General features: G+C 33.9%; 1 protein-coding gene across 2 annotated transcripts in view; it reads left to right on the top strand.

Moving 5' to 3' along the window:
* LOC125052935 overlaps window positions 1–23,276 on the top strand; it is a 101,025-nt gene that overhangs the window by 5,529 nt on the left and 72,220 nt on the right. For both annotated transcript variants that reach the window (XM_047654026.1, XM_047654027.1), the window contains exons 4-16: window positions 1,394–1,543; window positions 6,988–7,158; window positions 8,483–8,589; window positions 9,098–9,219; window positions 10,991–11,082; window positions 16,214–16,308; window positions 18,181–18,304; window positions 18,822–19,034; window positions 19,521–19,691; window positions 20,153–20,290; window positions 20,608–20,740; window positions 21,054–21,196; window positions 21,621–21,795. In XM_047654026.1, the coding sequence (XP_047509982.1) occupies window positions 1,394–1,543; window positions 6,988–7,158; window positions 8,483–8,589; window positions 9,098–9,219; window positions 10,991–11,082; window positions 16,214–16,308; window positions 18,181–18,304; window positions 18,822–19,034; window positions 19,521–19,691; window positions 20,153–20,290; window positions 20,608–20,740; window positions 21,054–21,196; window positions 21,621–21,795 (1,834 nt within the window). The remainder of the gene's footprint in view (window positions 1–1,393; window positions 1,544–6,987; window positions 7,159–8,482; window positions 8,590–9,097; window positions 9,220–10,990; window positions 11,083–16,213; window positions 16,309–18,180; window positions 18,305–18,821; window positions 19,035–19,520; window positions 19,692–20,152; window positions 20,291–20,607; window positions 20,741–21,053; window positions 21,197–21,620; window positions 21,796–23,276) is intronic.

Raw genomic sequence — 23,276 nt, 5'->3', positions numbered from 1 at the left:
CTTCTTAATGGATAAATACTTAGATTCTGTTTTTATGAACCACTATTTTTACAGGCATATTGTCTCGTAAAATAAGAAAATGTGTTGTTCGTTATTGCTTAAATTTTGTACCAAGATAGTAAAAATGCACTATGTTTACTATGTTTGACACACTTTTCAAAATTAGAATTGTTTATCCCGCTTCTAGTTCTTTGTTTACAAATACCTACCTTCGTAAGCGGTAGAATTAAATCTATACTTTCCCTACACTGCATTTCTACAAATAAGTTCAATTGTTTTATCGTTACTTAAATTTTTATGAGTATAAGAATTTACAGCGGTCGAGTAGAGTGTTTTTTATTTATTTATGTGTAGTTTCGACACTTCCTTTACAGATAGGATGAATTAGATCTTGCTGTCGTGCCGATGAGACTTCCAACATAATATCTACCAGATTGAAATTTAGATTGGTATTATGAGCAATAATTAAGCACGCCAATGCTTGCTTTGTACATAATATTCGATCATCTACTTCAATATGTATTAATACACTGTTAATTGTTTTTTTATAACAACCATACTTAAAGAGGCCCTATGTAAATAGTGATTAAGATAAGTATTAAAAATCGCTAGATATACGATTAAAAATAATTTAAATTTGGAATGTCAATATTGGTAGTAAATTTTTCGTCAAAGAGATCGATCCACAAACATTGTGTGAAAACATTCGTGACTGTCAAAATAAACCGCCGGACCAAAAAAGTTTCTGATAAAGTAAAAGCCCGGGATCATTTCATTTGTAAATTCAAATTAGGCTTTAAGATACGTAAAACGCATGCATTTATTTTCTCATAGAGCCGATAAGAATGGTTTCCACTTTCTTCTTCTTCTTCTTAAAGTGCCTCTCCACTACTGGAGGTTGGCGGTCAGCTCGTCAAACTCCTTCTTATTTTTCGCCAAGCGCATCAGCTGTTCTACGCTGGCCACTCCCGTCCATTCTCTAATATTACGGAGCCACGACTTCCTATTTCTACCAGTGCGTCTTTTCCTCTCGACCTTGCCCATCATTATTATTTGAAGACGTCGGTACCTTTCGTGTCGAAACACATGTCCCAAGTAACTTATCTTCTTCTTTTTAATGTTCAATGTGAGATCTCGGGATTGTTTGACGCGCCGTAGAACTTCTTCGTTCGTGACTCTATGGACCCAGCTTATCCTTAGCATTCTTCGGTAACACCACATTTCAAAGGCGTCAAGTTTCTTTTCTTTAGCTATACTATTTAATACTTAAGTGAAGTATTTTCAATTCGTAGCTAGCTTACTCTGGATTCCAAAAAACATTATTGCCTTAAACATAATAGTCTGCCTCTTGGCAATCAATTTGCTAATAAAATTGTTTTCTTTTTGTTCATAGGATGGGCGTCTGCGTAGCGGGGACATGCTACTGCGAATCGGCGCAGTGTCTGTGGTGGGAATGTGTGCGCGGCAGGCCGCAGCCGTCTTGCGACAGTGCGGCGCTTGCGTGCGTTTACTGGTCGCAAGGCCTGCTCACAGCGTGCAAACGGTAAAGTATAAATGAAAATTAAATTGCAGCTCTGCCTTGCGAGTCATCTTAAGATTTGGCATTCTGATAAGGTCCCTCCTTGTAGTTTATTGTTTATCAGAAAGCCAAATCGTAAATGAATGCTTTACGACTGATTTGAGCGCGACCGCCGCTGTAAAAACTGCTGTGTCAGTTCGAAAAGTGAGTTACAGAATCGCAGGGCTGTAGACATTAATAATATAGGTTACTGTCACTCATAATAAATACATGGTGTTAAATTTGTTATCATGTCACTAATCAAGGGTGTCGAGCCGGTGTGAGAACTGCTGAGAAACTATTCGCTACTATTTTTAAATAGTGTATTTTATATGCATGGTGATTTCCTAAATCGCCGGAGTTACGCCCTGCGAATATAGCCAGACGCAGGCACTCTCTTCAACTGTTACGTTGTATTCATTCGTTACATAGCAATTAACATTTTAATATTTCGCTAATATTCTATTGTTGTTATTCCACTATTATTTAAAGCACGATCGTATTGGTTTGCCTCCCGTTACATAAAAAATGCATTCACGTATTACTATGTATTTTTATTAAAAAGCTAGGTTGTCATAAGCAATTCAGAGAAATATTCTAAGTGTACTTATAACCTGGAATAGTAATTAAAACATCCTTCTGTTATTTGGAGCGCAGTCACGATATCTATAGATAATACACATTTGTTATCGTAAAAACTATTTGGGGCAACGCGTAGCAACATAATATGCTTAACCGTAACTTACTAAAAGCTATAGTAAGGTATGGTTGTATTAAGCAATTCAGTGATCACGGGATGCGACAAAATTTGCTAAGAACTGTGATGTCAGGGAAGAAGTGTGACTTTCTTCCCTGAGTTTGAAGGTGTAAATCACGGCTTTTCACCACAGGACTTTCGGTCTATATGCGCTCCCACCAGCTCGTAAAATGAAGGAAAATATTGATGCTTTGGATCCAAAATGTCGATGGTGTGTGTCAGGCACGCACATTAGAAAAGACAAATGATCACGAAACATACAAAATCTTAGGCTCAGACCTCAAATGGTTGTAGCGCCACTGGTTGGCATGACATTAAAACAATTGGAGAAAACCAGATTTTCTAATTACTGATTTTTAACCTCGTTAAAAGAGCGTTTTGCTGGCGTCCTAATAATCTAATAAATTCGTGGTTATATCCGTTAAAAAAGTTTTATTTAAATGTGTAATAATCGCCTATACCAAAAACAATTACGTGCAACTTTCTTTTAGATATTATTCAAAATATAAAATTTATTCAAAAGATTAAAGCGCTTTTTTGCATCTACCTATATTTAAATAGCTTTAGTGCTCTATGCGTCACGCCTTCCAGTGACAACAAGGCTTTGTGGTTTTTATATTTTGGTACCAAAAGGTACCAAATGATTGATCGCCCTTCATACATGACACATGTCGTCGATTACCTACTCCGTCCCAGCTTGTGGTAATTGTGCACTTAGAAATATATATTTGCACAGGCTGATTCGTTGATTCCAAATTGAATATATATTTATGTAGGTAACTTTTGTTGCAAAGGTGAATGTAAAAAAATCTAATTTGCCAAGTGGAGCAATGCCGGCCGTGCCATCCTTTTCTCGAAACAATTCAGGACATTTTCCCCCCCCCCCCCCCCCCTATTTATGTTATGTTATGTTATTTATGTTTGTGGGACCAAACACATTAAACAATCTAATTAAATATAATTTGTATTACTTGTGAGATACATTGTGCGATGCGATGGCCAAGTAAATCTATTTATTCTAACCATAAAAGGTTTTTAATGTTGCTTAGGTTAGCTAATTAGGTAATACCTTAAGACGGAAGGTCCCTTAATTTGGGACTGAATAAATTAACCGACTCGGTATTACATAGATCTCTCAACTTTTTACGAAGTTACTGAATTGCGAAACATGTTTTTTTTACAAGTTTTTGATGGTATTTACTTTTACTTATTATTAGATTATCACCTTCCTTATTTATACCTTCAAAAACCTATTTTGTATAAAAACGTGTTCTTAAATCGTCTATCGATAAACATATATATCGATCCGTAAAAATAATACATTGAAATTCACTGTTGTTATTTATGCTTTTAACTTATAACAAATGTAACACAACGCCGTGGTAATGACTGATTTGAGTTTCTTACCTATATTAAAAGCACTTTTCGCTGACCATATGGAAACTTTCCGTATGAGTCGACTGACGTAGTTAAATTGAAGACAGAAGCATCGCTTTTTATTACAATAGTACTCTTAAAGTGCTATTAAAAATACACTTTACTCGATTAAATTTTGTTATGTAAACATGTACTATACTATGTTGTCACTTTTCGAATATCCCTTGCCTTGTAAATGACGTTTTCTTATTACGTAGGTACTACATTCGTGAGTAATCTATATAAATACATATATTATAGTTGTCCATACATTCGGTACAGTCATATAAAATATAATATAAGTATAAGTATAAGAATTCGAATGTGAACGTAAAGTTACGTATTTTCAGTTAATTTCAAACAAAGTAACTGCCTAAATACTTCATACAAATATTTCTTAAAAATGTTATACAATGAGCTTATTTCAACAATTTCCCTCATCATACTCTATACATAGACATTCTATAATTGTTGCTGCCTCTATGATATCGCCGTACTCAGAGTCGTCTATCACCGAATCTCTAATGGATAGTAAATAATTATAAGAAAATATTTACAACAATGCAAACAAGCTACGAAATTCAATTAAACACTGATTAATTAACGAATTCAGTTAAGATTGGAAAATAGTAGCGAAGATGAGAGACAAATGCAACAATCTGGAGAAGGCTTTCACTCCCTCGGACGTCGTGTAATATTAAAAACATTGATAACATAAACTTAATTTAATCCTTTTTATAGTACTCGAATAAAGGCTATTATTATTTTATTTATACTAAGTTAACGAAGTAAAGGGTAGTAAGGGACATTTTAAAATGACTATATGTGAGCACTTAGTAAGTGTCTGAGCTTAGTAAAATCTTAAAAGTAGCTCCTTATAAACCACTGCGTATAGCCTGATATTGTATTTAAACCGAGCAGAAAATTCGATGACTCCACGCTGTGCGCCATTTAGTTTCTAACAATGGAGGTGAGCTTGTGCTAATAAACCCATATTGATTGATAACGCTTAATTAATCAGCGTCAAATAATATACAAATTTACAAACTAAACCTAACAGTGGCACTGGGATTTTTGTCACCTTTAATTTTTTATTATTAAATTTTCTTATGTTTGTTTATTTGTTGTAATCGGTGATATCTTCTATATATTTAATAGTATTATTGCGTCATTATATATACGGTGTATCCGTATATGTGAGCGTGTGTGTTACAAATTCAACGTATACAATGTCGACAGATACACTTACAAATATAGTAATGATTTGTGTAAAAATATATATTATGGTAACAGAAATGTGATATATATATACTAGCTGACCTGGCTAACTTCGTTCCGCCCTACAACCTTATAATATCGTTGTTACTTTAATTTAACTTATTTTAGGATTTCATTAATGTTAAGTATTACATTAATACAACTTTTTTGCAAATACAGAAATGTTTTATTGCTTGCCATTGCGAAAGAAGAATGGCAGTTTTACACATTAGGCATCTTCTCTCTAGCGTCAATATGGCGATACTGCATGTTAAGCTCTTTCTGATATCCAACATCTTTTGATCAGGATCAAAGCATGGTTATGCATCTCCTCATTCACCTCAAGATCGGAATTTCTTGAACTGACACGAATTCGACGTAAAATGATGCGTAGTTTTGTCAAGAGATGGCACCATATGGTTTTTGCATTCGTAAAATTAATTAATTTATTTATTGTTATTCGATAACTTATCCGATATTTTATTGCTTATTCTGCTATTCGGGACGGAAACAAATCCAACAAATCAAAAACCATGGCAATCGGTCCAGCCGTTCTCGAGTTATAAGTGTTGTAACAAACACGACTTTCTTTTATATATATAGATATATATATAATATACATATTTTAAGTAAAACATAAGTTTAGCTTATACATTATACAACCCGAAAAAGTTGGGTTTGATTTCTGGTTACGAGTTTGAAAAGACAGAAAGCTGTGTGATGAAACAGACGCAAATGTTTCTACCCCAGGTTTAAAAAAATGTTTATGCTTTTATGGACCTTTTATGGACCTGTCGTTCCTAAACAATAATTAGACTGAAGCGAATTATAACCTTTCAACTATATTAACTACACTGTGGAACCAATAAGCGTAGGTTTCATCGGATATTACTTAATTAATCGACTGCTCTTCGTTTCCCACTGACGGCAGGAAATTTCCGCTACCCATAGACGTTGCTATTAATAACCTATCTTTTTGCAGAAATAGTTTGCATATTTATAAAATTAAAAAATACTTCGGACTATTCAAATTAATTTATACGTGGGTAACACTGAAAATGTTTATAACTGGCCAGTTAGAAATGATTGGCCATTGCTAATGATAACTTTTTTGAATTTCAATTTTAGAACTCATTGGTGACCTAATGTAGTATATTGCATTCATTTGTTTTTGTGAATTGGCGGCAAAGCTAAAACTCTGACACGTTACACGTGAAAATTAACCTAACGCGAGAAAATTTACGCGATCACTTACCGAGCTGGTTCATCCATTGACGTTGCGTAGAGAAGTGGGGTCTCTGTGTATTTTCTACCGCATTCATCACGGAGAGGGTTCAGAGGAGTTGTTCGGAGTTTCATCATCGAACGTCGAGGCAGAATACGAAATTAAACCTGTATCACCTCGATCTCCGTCGTTCCATAACTGAGCATTTTATAAGGCAGTTTTTGCCGCGCACCACCACTATGTGGAACCAGCTGCCCACTGAAGTATAACCAATTAGACTTAGGGTTCTTTAAGAATAGAGCGTACTGATTCTTAAAAGGAATCACACTCGCGAGCCCTCTGGCATTGAGAGTGTCCACTTAATACCAGATTAGACTCCTACCCGGTTCCACCTTTTCTTAAAATACACAATTATATTAGGTATGCATAAATGTCATAAATGTACTAATTTTTTTTTAATAAATTTTGACCTAACAATTTGAATTATTCAAAGAGATCTTATTTGTATTTTTATATCGTAACTTATACACCGTTATAAACTTGAATTCTGATATGTTATTTTTAAGTCTGTATGTAATATTATCTTCAATAGCGTACTAATTTTTAAAAGCCTGCCGAAGCATTCGCATTCCTTCTGTGTGCCTATAGGCTATCACTTAACATCAATTGAGCCTTTGGTTTCTCCTCTGTTCTATAAAAATATACCGATTTTATTATTTAAAGGATTTTATAAGACATTTTTTTTTTAAAACGCTTATGTTTTTATTGCTTCAGTCTCTTGGGGCCTCCCAAGCCCCAATTGTGCCGTCGCGCCTACTCACGGACCCCATTGAGTTGGAGAGGAGTTTATCGGAGGCTGGTCATGATGGGTTTGGAGCACTTTGCGAGGAAAGCAGTCCACCGACGCCACCACCTACCATTATTGAGGAAACATACCATCACAGAGTAAGAATTAAGTTAAAAAATAACTGGCAGTACTTACCGCAATTGGATTAGGAATAGATATGTTTGTGATTATTAATTTGTGTATATTGATTTATGTTATTTGGTAAATTATTTATATTTATCATTAATTGTTGTTGTTTTTTGTATTCTATTTTGTGTTGTGTTACTGATAATAGTCAGTGCAAAGATATTAATTATTGATATATAAGGGTTACTGTGTAAAAACAATTTAAAATTGTAACAGAAATAATTTTTTTATAACCATGTAACGTTAACATATGATATATATGACGGCTGTAAATACTGATATATATAAAATAGGTACAACATATAACATGAAAGACAAAATTAACCAATAATTATTACCTTAATCTTCTATCAAAAACATTACTTTTATTTTAATCTTGGTGTTTCTATTTAAACATTGATGCCTAAATTGAAGTAATTTGTAAGTCATGCATAAAAAAAGCTCATAATACTTTAGAAACGTTGTTGAATAACGAATACAAATTGTAAGGTTGTATGCAAATGAATCAATAATTACTTTTCAACGGTTAGTAGATTTTAACCTATTACTCGGAGTAAATCAATTCATAATTCATATTTCATATTTCGTATGTGTAAAGTTGATTAATAATCTAAATATATATGCAGTATACTTTTGCTTGGTTGCTTGCTTTTTGGTTGCTTAAAAAAAGGTAACACGGAACAGCGAGAATTTTCAAAATGGTTAAAGTGATATATTGCAACATATGTCGTTAACCAAGAGGATTCGTAGAATTGGGATATTTCTATGTTATTGCATTGCGCAGTTTTGTCCCTTAATTCTGTGATTTTACTTGAAAAATAAGATAAAAAGCATTTACTATTTACTCAACTTTATTTTACTAATTGAGACTCAGTCCTGTAAAAAATTAAAGGACAATGTCGAAAAACCGGATTCCCGCGTAGTCCACACCACCATCAAAAATTTGAAGATATCCCTGAATTAGGCCAGCAGTCTCTTGTTAACTTCTCTTAAAATCTAAATCACTATGCTATTTAAAAAAAGCTTTCTTCAAAGTGGGTTTACGATGAAAAGAGAATTAACAGTGGTTAAGTTAAAACATAGAAATACATTTTATTATTTTACAAGCTCCCTTATCACCTTCTTCTTTTCTTTAATTTCTTATTCTTAAACGTAACACTTAAAAGTTTTAGTTTCAGTTATCATTATATTGACGGGAAATGATAAAAATACTAACTAGATACCATTTATTACAGAAAAAATTACATTGAGTGAAAGTTAAAATCTTACACATTACTAAACAGCTCTATTTTTCAGCCGGTAGCATCTATAGTAGCAGTGGTACCACGTGAGGCCTTAGGCCCATCACCGCGCCCCCCACCACTCATCACTGTACCCCCTCCGAAACTACCACCACCAATTAGGTGAGGATAGTCTAAATTATATTGATTCTGTAACATTTATAGCACAAAATTAACTTGACAAAAGTTGGGAATATTTAAGGATTTATCAATTGACCCAACCCATACTATTCTGTATATTGAAGCTAGATAATGAGAGTTTCTTATAATAGATTCCTATGCGATACATCCTCTTGCTCAAAATCGTTCTAGTATATTTATAAATAGTTTGTTAGTATAAAATAATATTCTTAGTATTAAATATGTAAACAATGTAAACATGTTGTCTTTTATTGACATAACTTTCTCACATTTGATAATAAAACAATTTTTTACCGGATGGAAGTTATGTATTTACAATTATTTTTCATAATTTTAAATTTAACCGACGTTTTGCGTGCTTAACAGCGTGCGTGTTCACGGTGTGACCGTGTAAAATAATTGTAAATACATAACTTCAATCCGGTAAAAAAATGTTTTATTATCAAATGTCAACATGTTCCCAAAAACTATTTTAAAATGTCTATTGTAGATTACCCCTAGATATGGCTGTCAGAGGTTGTGAACCAGAAACATTGAGCTACGAAGTGGAATTGAACAAGGATTCCGCCCTCGGTCTGGGAATCACAGTGGCCGGATACGTCTGTGAACAAGGTAACAAATCGCACAGATTTTCACGAGAAATGAGCTGAAAATATTTCAGCTATTTTTGAAATCTTATCTCAGAGTATTCACGTTTATATGAAGTTACTTTGGTAATTTCACTAAAATATTATTTGCGAGATGTACATGAATTAAAATACGTGTAGTAATTATGTCTTTATACTACTAATGTTTATTGCGGTAAATATATGTTTAACCGTTGATTTCTGTACTGCCCTGGACAAAATATATTTTCAGTAATTATATGTGTTAGGCCTCTTCCAGCCAGTAACGCAGGATTTCGTTTTAAAGAAGAGAACAATATATTTGGTACATATTCTATATTTGACTTAAAATTTTTTGTGACAATCTCTAATCGTTCCCCAGAATAGTATACCCACCCGAATCTCGGACCTACCGACGGTTGGTTGTTCCGCTCTTAACCAATTAACGCCCAAGAGAACGCCGACATTTTCCCACTGTCATTGAAAAATCAATTAAATGTGATTTTTTCCTGTCTTAAGAAAAATACAACCGACAGCGTTATTTCAAGTGAAAAACAAATATCGTGTAACGATGATAAGTTTTATCAAGAAAAACACATTTATCTTGCAGAGCAAACAATATATTTTAGTACTATGAGTCTCGTATAAACAAGAAAATACCGAAGATATATTTTTGTTGCCCGGACCAAGCTAAAGGTTACAGCGTTTTTGAATAATTTATTTGAGTCGACTGTTTTGTGGAAAAACAAAATCCAGTGCGTTTAAAGAAACAAGTCGATCTTCACGAATACTTACTATATAAACACACTTACTATATATTAAAAAAAAAAAAAAGACAAGTGTTCAAATTCTCAAAAGGGGAATAGACTCGTTTCGGCGTTTGATTTATATTTGCTCGATGAGTGATGAGCTTTTTGTTTCTGCCAAACCGAAGCAATTAATTCTTTGTGCACAATCCAAATTAGGACTTCGGAGCAATATGTCCTGCAGGTAGCCTAAAAAAATTACGAAATAATTTCACCTATAGGATCGAATTTTCTTTGCTTGAAATAATTAATTGTCCTACGAGAACGGTTAACTTAAATTCATGACAATAGCAAGGAAGTAAAGTATTGGAAATATGCAATACTAAATTCAGGTTTAAGTAACAAGAGTGATTTTCATAGTCGGTAAATCTTGTATATTGCTATAAAAATCGCTCAAGCTGGTATCTTAATTCAAAATCTAATTTCCTTAAGTAATGGACTCTACAGAGCCCAGGTACCTTACTCGGTAATTTTGCTGTTAATTGCTATAATTGCACTTTTAATGCAATTATCAAAATATACGGCAACATAAATGTCTAATTTCGTTCTTGAGTACTTAAACTGTCTTTGATGAGGAGACCTGTAGATTTGAATTCGTTAAGTTCATAAAAACATCAATTAGCAAAGCAACAATACTTCCAAAAACAATTGTTATATAGATTTTGTTAGTCCTGTGTCTAGAATCATAACTAAAATAACGAAATTTGAATCAGCACTTACTATTAACGTTATTTATTGATATATTATAGTGCCTAGCTTAACAGACGGTCTGCTTCATGTCAGTTCTTATACTGTAACATATAACTATATCTATGTCTTTTTGTAACTATTTTAATCTATTACTGTTTTATGATGTGTTGTTTTTTCTGTATATGTAATGTTTTGTATGTAATCTGAATGTAAATTCATATTTAGTTGCCAAACTAGAGTCTGTCATAGATTATTTTGTTAAAAATAAAAATTTCTCTACAGAGGAGCTGAGTGGTATTTTCGTGAAGAGCATCAGTGCCGGCAGCGCTGCGGATCTCTGTGGAAAGATTCGAGTTAATGATAGGATTGTTGAGGTGAATATAATTATGTTATATATTTTTAACTGTTTTATAAAAAAAAAAGAGTGTGTGTAGGTACTTATGTACACGCGTTAGAAGTTATATTTCTTTGGCGTATGGAAAAAATAAATAATAAATTATTATTAGTAAATACTATCACCGTCGTATATGAAATTGATTTAATAAAAACACCAAAATAATATTTATTCTTATTCTTCTTTCTAGTTCTAAATAAAAAAAATCTAGAATATACAACTTGAACATAGTTATTCTCGATTTTTATGCCACCTATAACTAACTTTACGATGTAGAATTTAGGTGTCGGTGTGCGCGCGCATTGTAAAAATTCACTCATCATTTTTCTCCATCGCGCCAAAAGAAGTATGACTTCAAAAATCTTCATGACCTTCATGAATTTGATGGAAAAGCAAGGCGTATAAGGCCCAAGGTCCTTTCGCGGCAAATAATATCAGTTTAGATGAATGTTCTATAATCTATTTAGGAGTAACGGCACCATAGTTTCATAACTTTCAAATATTGAATTCCTTAAACTGAAACTCAATAATAACTTTATTCATATAGGTAACAGAAAATATGTTAAATTAATTCTAAATGTACATTTACTACCAGTTGGTTTAATACAGAGATTTGATTACAATTAAAATGATACATGTTAAATACAAGATATTAAGGTTTTACCGATTTTATTTAACTGGATTTGGAACGTAATTATTTCTAATAGGTGTTAAAGCATCTAGCACTAATAGAAAGTAAGTGCTAAGCTAATCAATAATCAAGATGAGCCCACAGAAAAGCTGAGTGCACACAAAAAATCACATCGTTGTTTGAGTTTTTGGAACTCGAAAAAGGAAAATATTTTTTATTAATTCAACATTAAACCTGAAACCTGAATTATATTGCGAGCCTAATTATGAAATAAAAATAAGCCAGAGAATTTCCAGACAAAAATAAAGGAGTACATTCATTTAATGGTCGTGTCAACAGCTCGTTAGCGTAATACAAGTCTTATAAAAAGTGGGGTGTGCTACACATAAGTTTTTCATACAGGTATAGGGGTTAGTGGAGTAGCAACCCACTAGACCTATAAAGATACATGAGAGAATGTATCCAAGATTTTGAATATCCTAACATACTTACTTACTTTAGTATTCTGAAGTAAATCTAGAACTAGTTAATTAAATAAGCTATGGTACAGAGATGGCGCTAAACTATCGCTTTGAAACCAATGACAAGCAACTATTATCTCCAAAAACAATGTTTGTGCTTTGCGTATTAAGCATTTTAAAATCCAATAAAATTATTATATACACTGGAAATTTTCAAGTCAAAAAGATTTGTTTACCACATTTAATAAAACATACTCTGATTATAAAAAATATCAAGCCAAAATGGCAGATTAACGCTTTAAAATAAAACATCTCATAGCTTTTAGTAATTAAAATTTGATATCAAAGATGCTCTCGTGAATATTAAAATCGTTTTCAATGCACTCAACATTCATAACAAAAATATATCTGCATTTTTTCAATGGCTATACGGAGTGCAATCTGCATTTTTAATTCAAGTTTTACAATAGAAATGCATCGGGATTGAGGTCAGGTCGGATAGTTTCAATTTAGTTTAGATTGAATACAAAGTTGAATTCTCATTTGAAAGCTGTACTAATGTATGGACCTCTTAAAACGTATTTCAGGGATATGTTATCTTTTTCACTATTTTCATTCAAACTGCAAAATAAGTATATTTTTTAATTAAAATTTTGTAAGATATGCACATTTATATTATCTTCACGTGTGGTAATTCTCTCATAGAGTACTGAGTGATAAGTAATGCCGTATAGCATCGATAAATGGATTGTCCATAGACAGTAGATAGTAGTAGAATAGAACACTAAAATATTTTTTAGATTCACATAATTTTCGAAGGCGTTGCCTGTCACATAGGCATCATGGCATATTCCATGTTCACGTTTCATAATAAGGTTCATATTACAAGATACAGATTAAAACATCCGGATGTGTAGATAATGTTATACATTTAGATGACCATCTGATAAGTCTCAAGCATCTGATGTTAGGTGTATTATGGTATAATTGTTTACAATAAAACAGCGTAAGATTATGTACAATGTACATGTTGTAATAGACAATCTGATTTTTATTCTTTTAATGATTCCTGATTATTTAATTTTAAGAGCTCAATATGTGTATGTAATATGAGCAATGTTAGCCTAGTGAAGCGTGTGACACTCAATCTTCTAACCGTTGGAACCCCGGCAGCGCTTTAATAGAATTTTCTTTTTACGTGCGCAATTAACTCTTCCTACATTGAAGGGAAATATCACAAGGGAACCGGCGTGTCTTAGAAACTAATAAGACCGTATTCGGCTTTATATTCGTCCTGAAAGGGCCTTTTCTAAAATAATAAGATTTGCGTTTATTAAACTTCATTTTCTTTATAGTCTCCACCGCCAAAGCGAACTTTTTATATAAAATCGATTAAGCAATAGTGACACATTTTTCTGTACATTTAATATCGCCTTGCCTTGCAAGAATTTAATAGATAGGATAGCTGTATTGAAGGCTTCCTACAACAATGAGCTTTGTGAATAAATAGGTCATGACAAATGAGTGGGAAATGTACAATATATTTTAATTGGAAAAAATGTTTTCAATGCTGTACAATGTGGTTTTTATTCATTTAATATTGTTGTATGCATGTATATAGAATGTATGCTATTTATCCAATTGCGTTTTTAATAGTATGTAATCTATATATATATAATGAAAATGGTCTTCGTTTGAGGCTCAATCACGCCTAAACCGTATACGCCGATCGTATCGACATGAAACTACCACCATTCGATGCGATTTTTTTCTTTTTTTTTTCATTTATTGCTGTTTTACTTTTATGAAAATTTATCCATACGGACTTCACCGCGGAAACATTCGGGGAGGCTTCCTAGAACCTCTAAACGTCAACATCTGTTAAAAACTCGATTTTCGAAATATTTAAATTTTCTTAGCGGGAAGTTAAAAAGAAGAATAATAAAAATATGAAAAAAAATAAAATAATGAAACATAAAATTTATTTTAATTCGTCCAGCAAAGCGGGCGCGAAACGGCTAGTATATTATATGTGTCTTAATTATTATAGTTCTTAATACCGGTTGTAAAGAAAAACATAGTTCAGACATCCATATCTCATGCCTAAACGACCACGCTTATCACCGTAAGAGAAATATAAGATCAAAAGTCGTAATTTTCAAAGTTCAGGAAAGTTCCATGAAATAAAATATTCGAAGCTCTTTGAATGTACCAAATAAATAAATAAAAATTATTCTTATAATTTCCTCTTTCTCGGTTATAATAAAAATGAATTACAGTTCGCACAGCAGTTCTATTTCATAAACAAAACGGATTTAGAGGAATGACGCAGTACGCGATTGTAATACGGGATCTGTGAAAACATTCATTCTCGGTTTGTGCGTTGTGTTTGTGGTGATAAGTGTTGGTGATTTGCTTATTGTTAGGAAGTGAATAAACATTTTATTATTCTAAAGACACTTTAGAGTTTCGTTTATGGCGAAGACTCGTAGTTTTATATTATTTTATTTAAATAATAACCACGTAAAAAGGTATTATTAAGTATATTAAACATTTCAGTTCTTATTTATTTTCAGTTATGAGGTTGTCAGCTTTAAATAGGCTCCTTCGCGTTGCTCCCTTTTAAGCCTTCTTATCAACTAAACCTAACCAGGATCAATTCACCGATTTTGGCCCGTCTCCTGTTGTCTGACACCTCGTTGATGATCAGCTTTAAACGTTAATAGTGTAAAAGTTTTATGGTTTGATAACTAATGATGCGCCGTTTTAGCTGTTTATGTTCTATAAAGATAAACCTTAAGCCGCCGTTCGGAATACACCTTAAGAAAGGTTAATTTAGAATGAGACATTTAATTGTTAATTTGACAATTTCTCTCTAGAACAACGTAAAGTGATTTAGTTTGTTTCCTGAAAATAATGAACATCACTCTTAACACTCCAGAAAGGATTATGAATGTATATGTACGAGTATGCAGTTTAAATAATATCCGTACACTGATACCTCGTAAGAAAATGTAGTTTTATAAAGTATGAGTAAACTTTATAAAACTACATTTTCTTACGAGCCCATGCCCCAAATTATCTTTTAGTTCCTTACGAGGAATTAAAGTATTTGTTCGCCATTCATTCCTTATAGACATATTTTTAAATTACTTTTATTCAGTTACCGACTTTATTTTTAACTACGGCATAAAGAATTCATTTAATTTGAATTTTTAAACAAAAGCCTGGCTGAAAAATCTTGCTTTGTTTTGAAAGTTATTCACTAAACTGCGTCGTTAGCGCGCCACTTTGTATTGTTCAAGATAATTTCAGGTACGGCGCTGAGGGCCTTTTTTTCTCAAGTTAAGGCCCCAGCCAGCACCATTATATAAATAAAGTGAACGCTGAAGGCAATTTATCTGAACCCAACGTGTGGGATGGATTTAATAGCCAATATTTTTGTCGATACTTATGTTTATCTGGCTGCATAGATTTTTTCTTTTTAAGATTTTTTTTGGTAAGTGATTTCAATTGAGCAGTGTTGGCTAAGCTTTAACTTTCGTTTCTCATACCTGGACTCGTCGGTTCGGCTGTGCACCAATGGACTTTCTGTCTATGTGCGTATTTAATACTCGCTCGTACAGTGAAGGAAAACATCCTAAGCCTTTGACCCAAAAAGTCGACGTTGTGTGTCAGGCACAAAAGGTTGATCACCTGCTTACCTATTAGAGTAAAAACGGAATAGATACAGAAATCTGAGGCCCAGACCTAAAAGGTTGTAACGCCATTGGTATGTAGCATATTTCTATTTAGCATAAATGTTCTTGTCATACCTGTATATGTGAGAACATTTGAATAGGAAAAATTATAATGAGTATAAAATATAATGTAGAATTTTAAAACAATTTCAAAATGCCTAAGGTGGCACTTCTAAACTTTCGTCGTAAAATGTTTAAACCACAAAATGTGTTTTAACCGTTAATGTAATTGGGGCCCCTAGATATCAAAGTACGTATCTGTAATTAAGTCTGTTACAGGTGGATGGAGTGTCGTTGCATGGAGTTACGAATCACCGCGCCGTCGCTTTGTTGCGAGACGCTAAAGGCCCCAACGTTAAATTGAAGGCCTTGAGGTAACTTTTCACTGCTTTTTGATGTCGTCTTCTAACGACTATCAAACAACGAATAATAATTATACACCCGGTTGCTGAATAACGAATGTAACTGTTTATTATTAGTGTAAAGTATTAGACGCAAACAAAATCTTTATATTATTATATTCAAATGCCTGGGAATGTTTCTTGTACAGAATCATCAATACAATAATACTATATTACATTAGTCAACGAATTACATAGGTTAACGGTTCTTCTTTATTGTCCGTTGAGTGAACTGAGAAACGTTTAACTATTTGTTAGAGCCTATAATAATTAGTTAATTTTTTCATTGTGTAATTCTTTAGTTTGTTTTGTCTAATTAATTTCTAACGTTTTTTTTTTATTTCGTCTGTGATTCTTTTCATTGGTTATGCATTCTTGTTCATTTAGGATCACCTGTTAGGACAGGATTGTGTTTTTTGTAAATAAATTATAATTGGTATATAAATAGCTATAAGAAACTGAAGAGCGATGACATTCAGGTACTAGTTTTAATACCCTTCTAGATTTTGTAAAGGAAGCAAAGGTCCGTGAAGCACCTTCATTTATTAAATGTCTGACTGAGTACGGCTGCAATTAGATTAAGCAGCTCATTGTGATCAGTACTGCTTATTTCTTATTCTTTAAATAATGTTTTATCTTGTATTTATGTAGTAAAAGAAATCACTTTTAATTCACTTTCACCAACACTTTTAAGTATCGTAAACAGATACAATAGTTACGCTAGCTAGTGTAATTCATGATGAATGCAGTGTTCAATTTTGAAACGTCATTCGATTTAAATTTACATTCATTGATGCTAAAACGGGCATTGGACATTTTACAGCTTTGCTTCGGGCAATTCTAAAACATTCCGTCACCTAATTTTAGGATAAGTATTATAAAGTATGTACATTTTTGGTCAGCTAAATCACTTAATAAACATGTTATAAGATTATTATTAATGAAATTTAATACTAAATGTTTAACTAAAAATATGAATTATTGTTACCTTTCGTAGGCTTCGCTTATCAATTAAAATCATAGTAAATGTACAAAATTTGGATTTGTATTGCACTGCACTCTCGCCTGGCATGGCAAAAAGATATTTGTTTTTATCATCAACACAATTACACACACACAATCTAGCATCGTACACGACAATTGAAATATATGTAAGTTTGTATAACAACAATAACAACCGTACTTATTTTCGCGTTAATGCTCTTCTTAGCGTTGCTAGAAAGGAAGACCGAGGAAGCTCGAGGGTCGAGGCTAAAGGGTATAGCGTGGTAGTAGTCGGATATTTTAATTAAATAGGTCATTCTACGGATATTTGAGGTGGCAACCATCTAATCAAATGGAGGATATGACGTAGCAAAACGAACAGCGTACTATTAATGTACTTATCTATGTATTTTTCATGTTGAGTTACAAACCCAACCGATATTCTGTCAAATTTGTTCGTAATAAAATCTTGGTGGACGTCATTGCTTAAAAGTATTTTAAACTACAAGATTTTGTTGATGAATGTTTTTGGAACGAAGTTCCTTATCGCGCGTTGTGAAAGGGGGCTAGACGGAATTTTTTTTTACGAAAAGTTGTCACGACACTTTTTTGCCATTTGCTATTGTAATACACCGGTTCTCGTCCGATCACCGAAGTTAAGCAACGTCGGGCGAGGTCAGTACTTGGATGGGTGACCGCTTGAGAACACCTCGTGATGTTGGCTTTTTTTTTCGTCGTAAGATCGGTGTCGAGAAAATCTATCATACTGTTATGATACCAATTAACATATAAATGAATCGAAAGGAATTTCGTTCCATCCGGGTGTCCCTTGACACCTCTAAAGTTCTTTCTCGTATAAAGGTATCTTCGTGGAGCGGGGTTTGAGAGACTCCAGAAAGCGTTAGCTGCACAAGACGGTAGACGGTCTCCCATACCTCCCCCTAGTCCGTCAGTTACATCCCTTGCCAAATATAGTTTTAGTGTGGTAAGTAGATTTGTTGTTTTGATTGATTTAATTAATTTAAGAATTGATTCCAATCAATTGACGACTCATCGGTCTAGTAGTTAGTACCCCTGACTGCGAATTCATGGGTCCCGGGTTCGATCCCCGGCTAAGACGAACATCGATGTGATGAGCATTTGGTGTTGTGCTTAGGTCTTGGGTGTTTAAATATGTATTTATATGTCTATCTATGTATGTATGTATATCCGTTGCCTAGTACCCATAACACAAGCTTCACCAGCTTAGCATGGGACTAGGTCAATTAGTGTGAATTGTCTAAATAAAAAAAAAATCATGGAGTTTTGGAATAGAAATTTCATTTGACCTGTGAATCATAAGCACTAAAAGAGGTTATTATTTATATTCTATATGTAGCCAATACTGTAAATATCAATAAGAGAGAATAACATTCCCTGAAAGTCCCCGGCGTTGCTGGTGTCTATGGGCGGCGGTTATTACTTTATCACACAAAAGAAAAAAATATTTATATACTTTTTAGTACGACGAATCAACGGTGATAGAAGTAGAACCTGAGTCTGATATACAACCACATCTCCCTTCGCCAACCTCTCCTTCGGAGGAAGCGGAAATAGTGATAGGAAGAGACGACGATATATCTGAAAGAGAGATTAGGAGGATACAGGACAAGTGGCGGGATGTGCTGAAGGATGAACCGGACTGGCCTGGTAATCAGTACCAGTATGACGTTATTGTAAGTCAAGTTTACTGGTTTATAGCTTAATGATAATGATGTGAAATCGTTGCACAAGGACAGTACCAGAAATTTTGGGTGTCTGTTGGCGGCTTTATAAAGATTGTACGACCTTTAGTTTTTTTTCTTCTTTTTTATAGAACAGGGGGCAAACGGGCAAACGGCTCACCTGATGTTATGTGATACCGCCGCCCATGGACACTCTCAATGCCAAGAGGCTCGCGAGTTGCCGGCCTTTTAAGAATTGGTACGCTCTTTTCTTGAAGGACCATACGTTGAATTGGTTCGGAAATACTTCAGTGGGCAGCTGGTTCCACATAGTGGTGTTCGTAGGTTGTAAATATCACGAATTATTATCAATTACTCTGTTCGGAAGGCACAGTAGATGCTTTTACAATGATGTCTGTATGAACCTGAGACACAAAACATAAACCAAAGAAATATTTTACTGATCATAGCTTAATTTTTAATAAATCTATATTCTAGGTTGGTTCAATAATAAAAGGAAAGGATAGTGGCCTAGGTATTTCCCTGGAGGGTACAGTTCGAGTCGTAGGAGGCAAGGAAGTCCAGGCGAGGCATTACATTAGGGCGATAGCTCCCAACGGGCCTGTCGCTAAATTAGGGATTTATCAAGTTGGAGACGAATTGTTAGAGGTACGTCTAAATTAAAACATGTTGGCAAACTACTTAACGAGATTTACTAAACCATTTAGAGTTTTGATTTCTGACTCAGCGCTTAGTATGACTCTGAGATAGCATTTTAAATTAACCATCTCAAATTGTATATGTAGTAAAACTCATGGTACATCTATCTACAGTGTAGAAAGGAGTTGAAACAATAGTTAGCAAGAAACGCCTTTGTTTACGAAAAGGACTTTCAAAAAAGATTATATACCCATATACTTGAACATTCCTTCAAAACGGCTGGACCGGTTTGGATGAAAATTTTCATGTGTTAGTTAGCTTTGAAAATGGTTTAAATTTATAATTAAGATATTTGATAGTGTTTACGTTCGACGTGTGTAACTAGGACTACGTCTGTCGGGTCTGCTAGTATTGTGTCAAAAATGAATAAAACACATCAATATATGAATATTTTGTCAAATGTGTTATAGGTAAACGGCTGGCGTGTACTAGGAGCACATCACGTAGAGGTGGTTACGAGATTGAGGGCTGTGACGTCACCCGTATTACTAGTCATTGTGCGTAAACGTAGCGAAAAAGCAAATGGAATTGAACCTAGTTTAGCAAGGGTATGTTACTTATACACCTTGGCCATCTTTGAGTTAGGCTAAAATTAATAGTAAAGGAGTCCAAGAAGAGAGATGACCACATTGCAAAGCTTTAGTTTTTTATTTCATCCGAAACAAATTACGTATATTATAAAAGGATAAATCATTTTAGCATCGAAAAAAAAATAAAAAATGAGTATAAAATATTATTAATAATAAAATATTTTCCATCTTCTATGTTTAATATCGAAAATACTATTACGTTTTTTTTTCGTCAGTTCCCTGCAAATCTATAGAAGCCTGGAATATTTAAGACATGTGTGCTTCTTAAATTCCAGAGTGGAGTCCTAGGAGGCAGTCTTCAAGACCTGCTCGCTCCACCTCAAAGACTGATAAAGGCGAAATCAGAAAGTTCAGTTGCGTCTTTATGCAGCGCGGCGACCGTGTTATCAGCTGGCCATGATCATGATGGTAAAAATCTGTTTTTAAAGTATAATGGTTACCTTATTGATTCCCGTTTCTGAAATTCCGTTTGCCTCTTATTATATTTTTCGAAAGTCCTATGAAATCATGAATGCGACATACTCGAAGTGATAAATACGGACGAAACGTCTAAAATAACAGCAATTTAGAACGTAAACATTTTTGACAAAAATAAAGGTAGTTCTTCTGGTAGAAATAGCTACAGTTAGTGTAACATACCCCCTTGAACGTATAACACTGTTATTGGTCCAATAATACATAGTCCAAGTTAAAATCTATCTTTCCAAACTTTTTCTTACAGAGTTTTGTTCGGACGAATTGGAACGGAACAGGTCTCGTTCGCTGGAACCCCTGAGCTGGTTAGCAATGTGGAGTGATCACATTGACTATATACAACTGCATAAGGAAGACCGGGGTCTCGGTTTCTCCATACTCGACTACTTGGTAAGTTAACCTTCTTGTTTGAAATCCTCCTTAGTTTTATGGTTAGTTTCATACGTATACCTTGGGAATTCTGCATTTAGAATTATGATATGATTAGAAGACACACATGGCTGATATCTCAGCTCTTACATCGTAACTTCCAATAGCAATATATAGCGTTTCCAATTTTAATAAGGAGTTTTTGTTCCGCGCGACCCCAAGGTACAGATAGGCGCTACGGATTTTGAGAGAACTACACCGAAATACAAAAACGTAGGGATCGGTATCTCTTTCGCTATTGGAGGTTACAGATTAAAACGAATAAAGTGAAACTAATACATATATTGTTTTTTTTCTAATTTGTAGAGATGATCGATTTTTTTTGTTGAATTCATGATATTTCTGCAAAAAAAAAATTAAGTAAGTATATTGATTTGATTTCCAGGATCCTTCAGAACCTAGCAGTTCGGTTATAGTGGTCCGGTCTGTAGTGAGTGGTGGGGCAGCTGCGTTGGACGGAAGACTCTCACCCGGAGACAGGCTGATCTCTGTCAATGGCCAGGATATATCCCGGGCGCCACTGGCGGTTGCCGTGGCAGCCATTAAAAGCGCACCTAAAGGTAATCATAAAACAAACGAATTTTTAACTAACAGCTTCTAGTTAGAACGTCGAAAAGAGCTACCCTTGCACAAGTCATTCTTAGCGAGAAAGCCAAGGTTTATATGATGTGTATATAATATTAGTATTGATGGTATTAATTCTATCAAATTAACAAAAGCAAGTTTGTTTTACCATATTATGTTATTTCATACTAGTTTTACATATTGCCCCAATAACACCCAAACCACATCTTTTTAACTACATAGTAAAATATCTTATGTTATTCTTTTATCAAATTTTGTTCCCGATTGTACACACATTACTCATTACTACTACCAAGACACATAAATACTTTATTAACAAAGGCTTGGATTCGGCCCTACACTACTACACACACACCTTCTCCAAACATATTCACACATTATCAGTACGCGATACTTTCATAATAAGTAGACTATTTAACACACTTCATAACCAACAAGCTAATAAAATGAATGGTTTATTTAAAATTCCATCCAATTATGGATAACGTAATCTCATTGATAACAGAAATTGACAATAGTGAGGTGGCTAATTCTAGCTTATGTGATGTTCATGACATATGTAACCAATCCCCTAAATTTCATAAAAATGATTTAAAAATAATTTCTCAGAATATTGTGTCGGTATACAGCAAGTTAGATGATTTCCAACTCACCCTTGCCCAGCTTAATTTTGAAGCAGATTTGATAATTTTAACTGAATGTAGAATAGATAGTGATAAACCAATACCCCAAATGGAGAACTACACTTCTTATTCGACTACAAACCATATAAACCAATGTGATGGTGTTGTTATCTATGTTTCTAGAAAACACAGTGTCAATGTCAAAGAAATTATTCTAACACATGCATCCTGCCTCCAAATTTTATTTTGTGGAGTTACCGTGCTAGGAATATACCGGTCCCCTTCACATACTAATTCCGAGCCCTTCACGGACTCATTAGACCGACATTTAACATCTTTGAAAAATTGTATTAATTTAATTATAACCGGGGATATTAACATTAACCTGATTGACAGAAATGATGCTCCGCAGCAGGAGCGTAATAACCGGCTTTACTATTTAAATATGCTGGCTATGCACGGCTTGCTACCTGGCCATGTACTACCTACACGGTATGGTAATTGTCTGGATCACTTTATGCTGAGACTAGACAAAAATAAACATTCCGCAAATATAAATGTAATAAATACTTCTGTCACTGATCACTCCACCATATTCTTAAGGCTCTCCAATATACCAAAGTCAGGTGCTTCCACTAAGACAAAAACATTCATTGATTACGATAAGGCGATAGCTACTCTAAGAGATAGCACATTGGTGGCTGACTTAACTTCATTAAACAACCCCAACATGATTATAGAGCTCTTACTAAGTAAAATAAGACAAACCTTAGATTTACATACAGTCACTAAGATCATTACATGCAAATATCGTGTAGTTAAGCCATGGATGA

This window comes from Pieris napi, chromosome 10 (genome assembly GCF_905475465.1).
Source record: "Pieris napi chromosome 10, ilPieNapi1.2, whole genome shotgun sequence".
Taxonomy (NCBI): domain Eukaryota; kingdom Metazoa; phylum Arthropoda; class Insecta; order Lepidoptera; family Pieridae; genus Pieris; species Pieris napi.
This window is presented reverse-complemented; position numbering and strand designations above follow the sequence as displayed.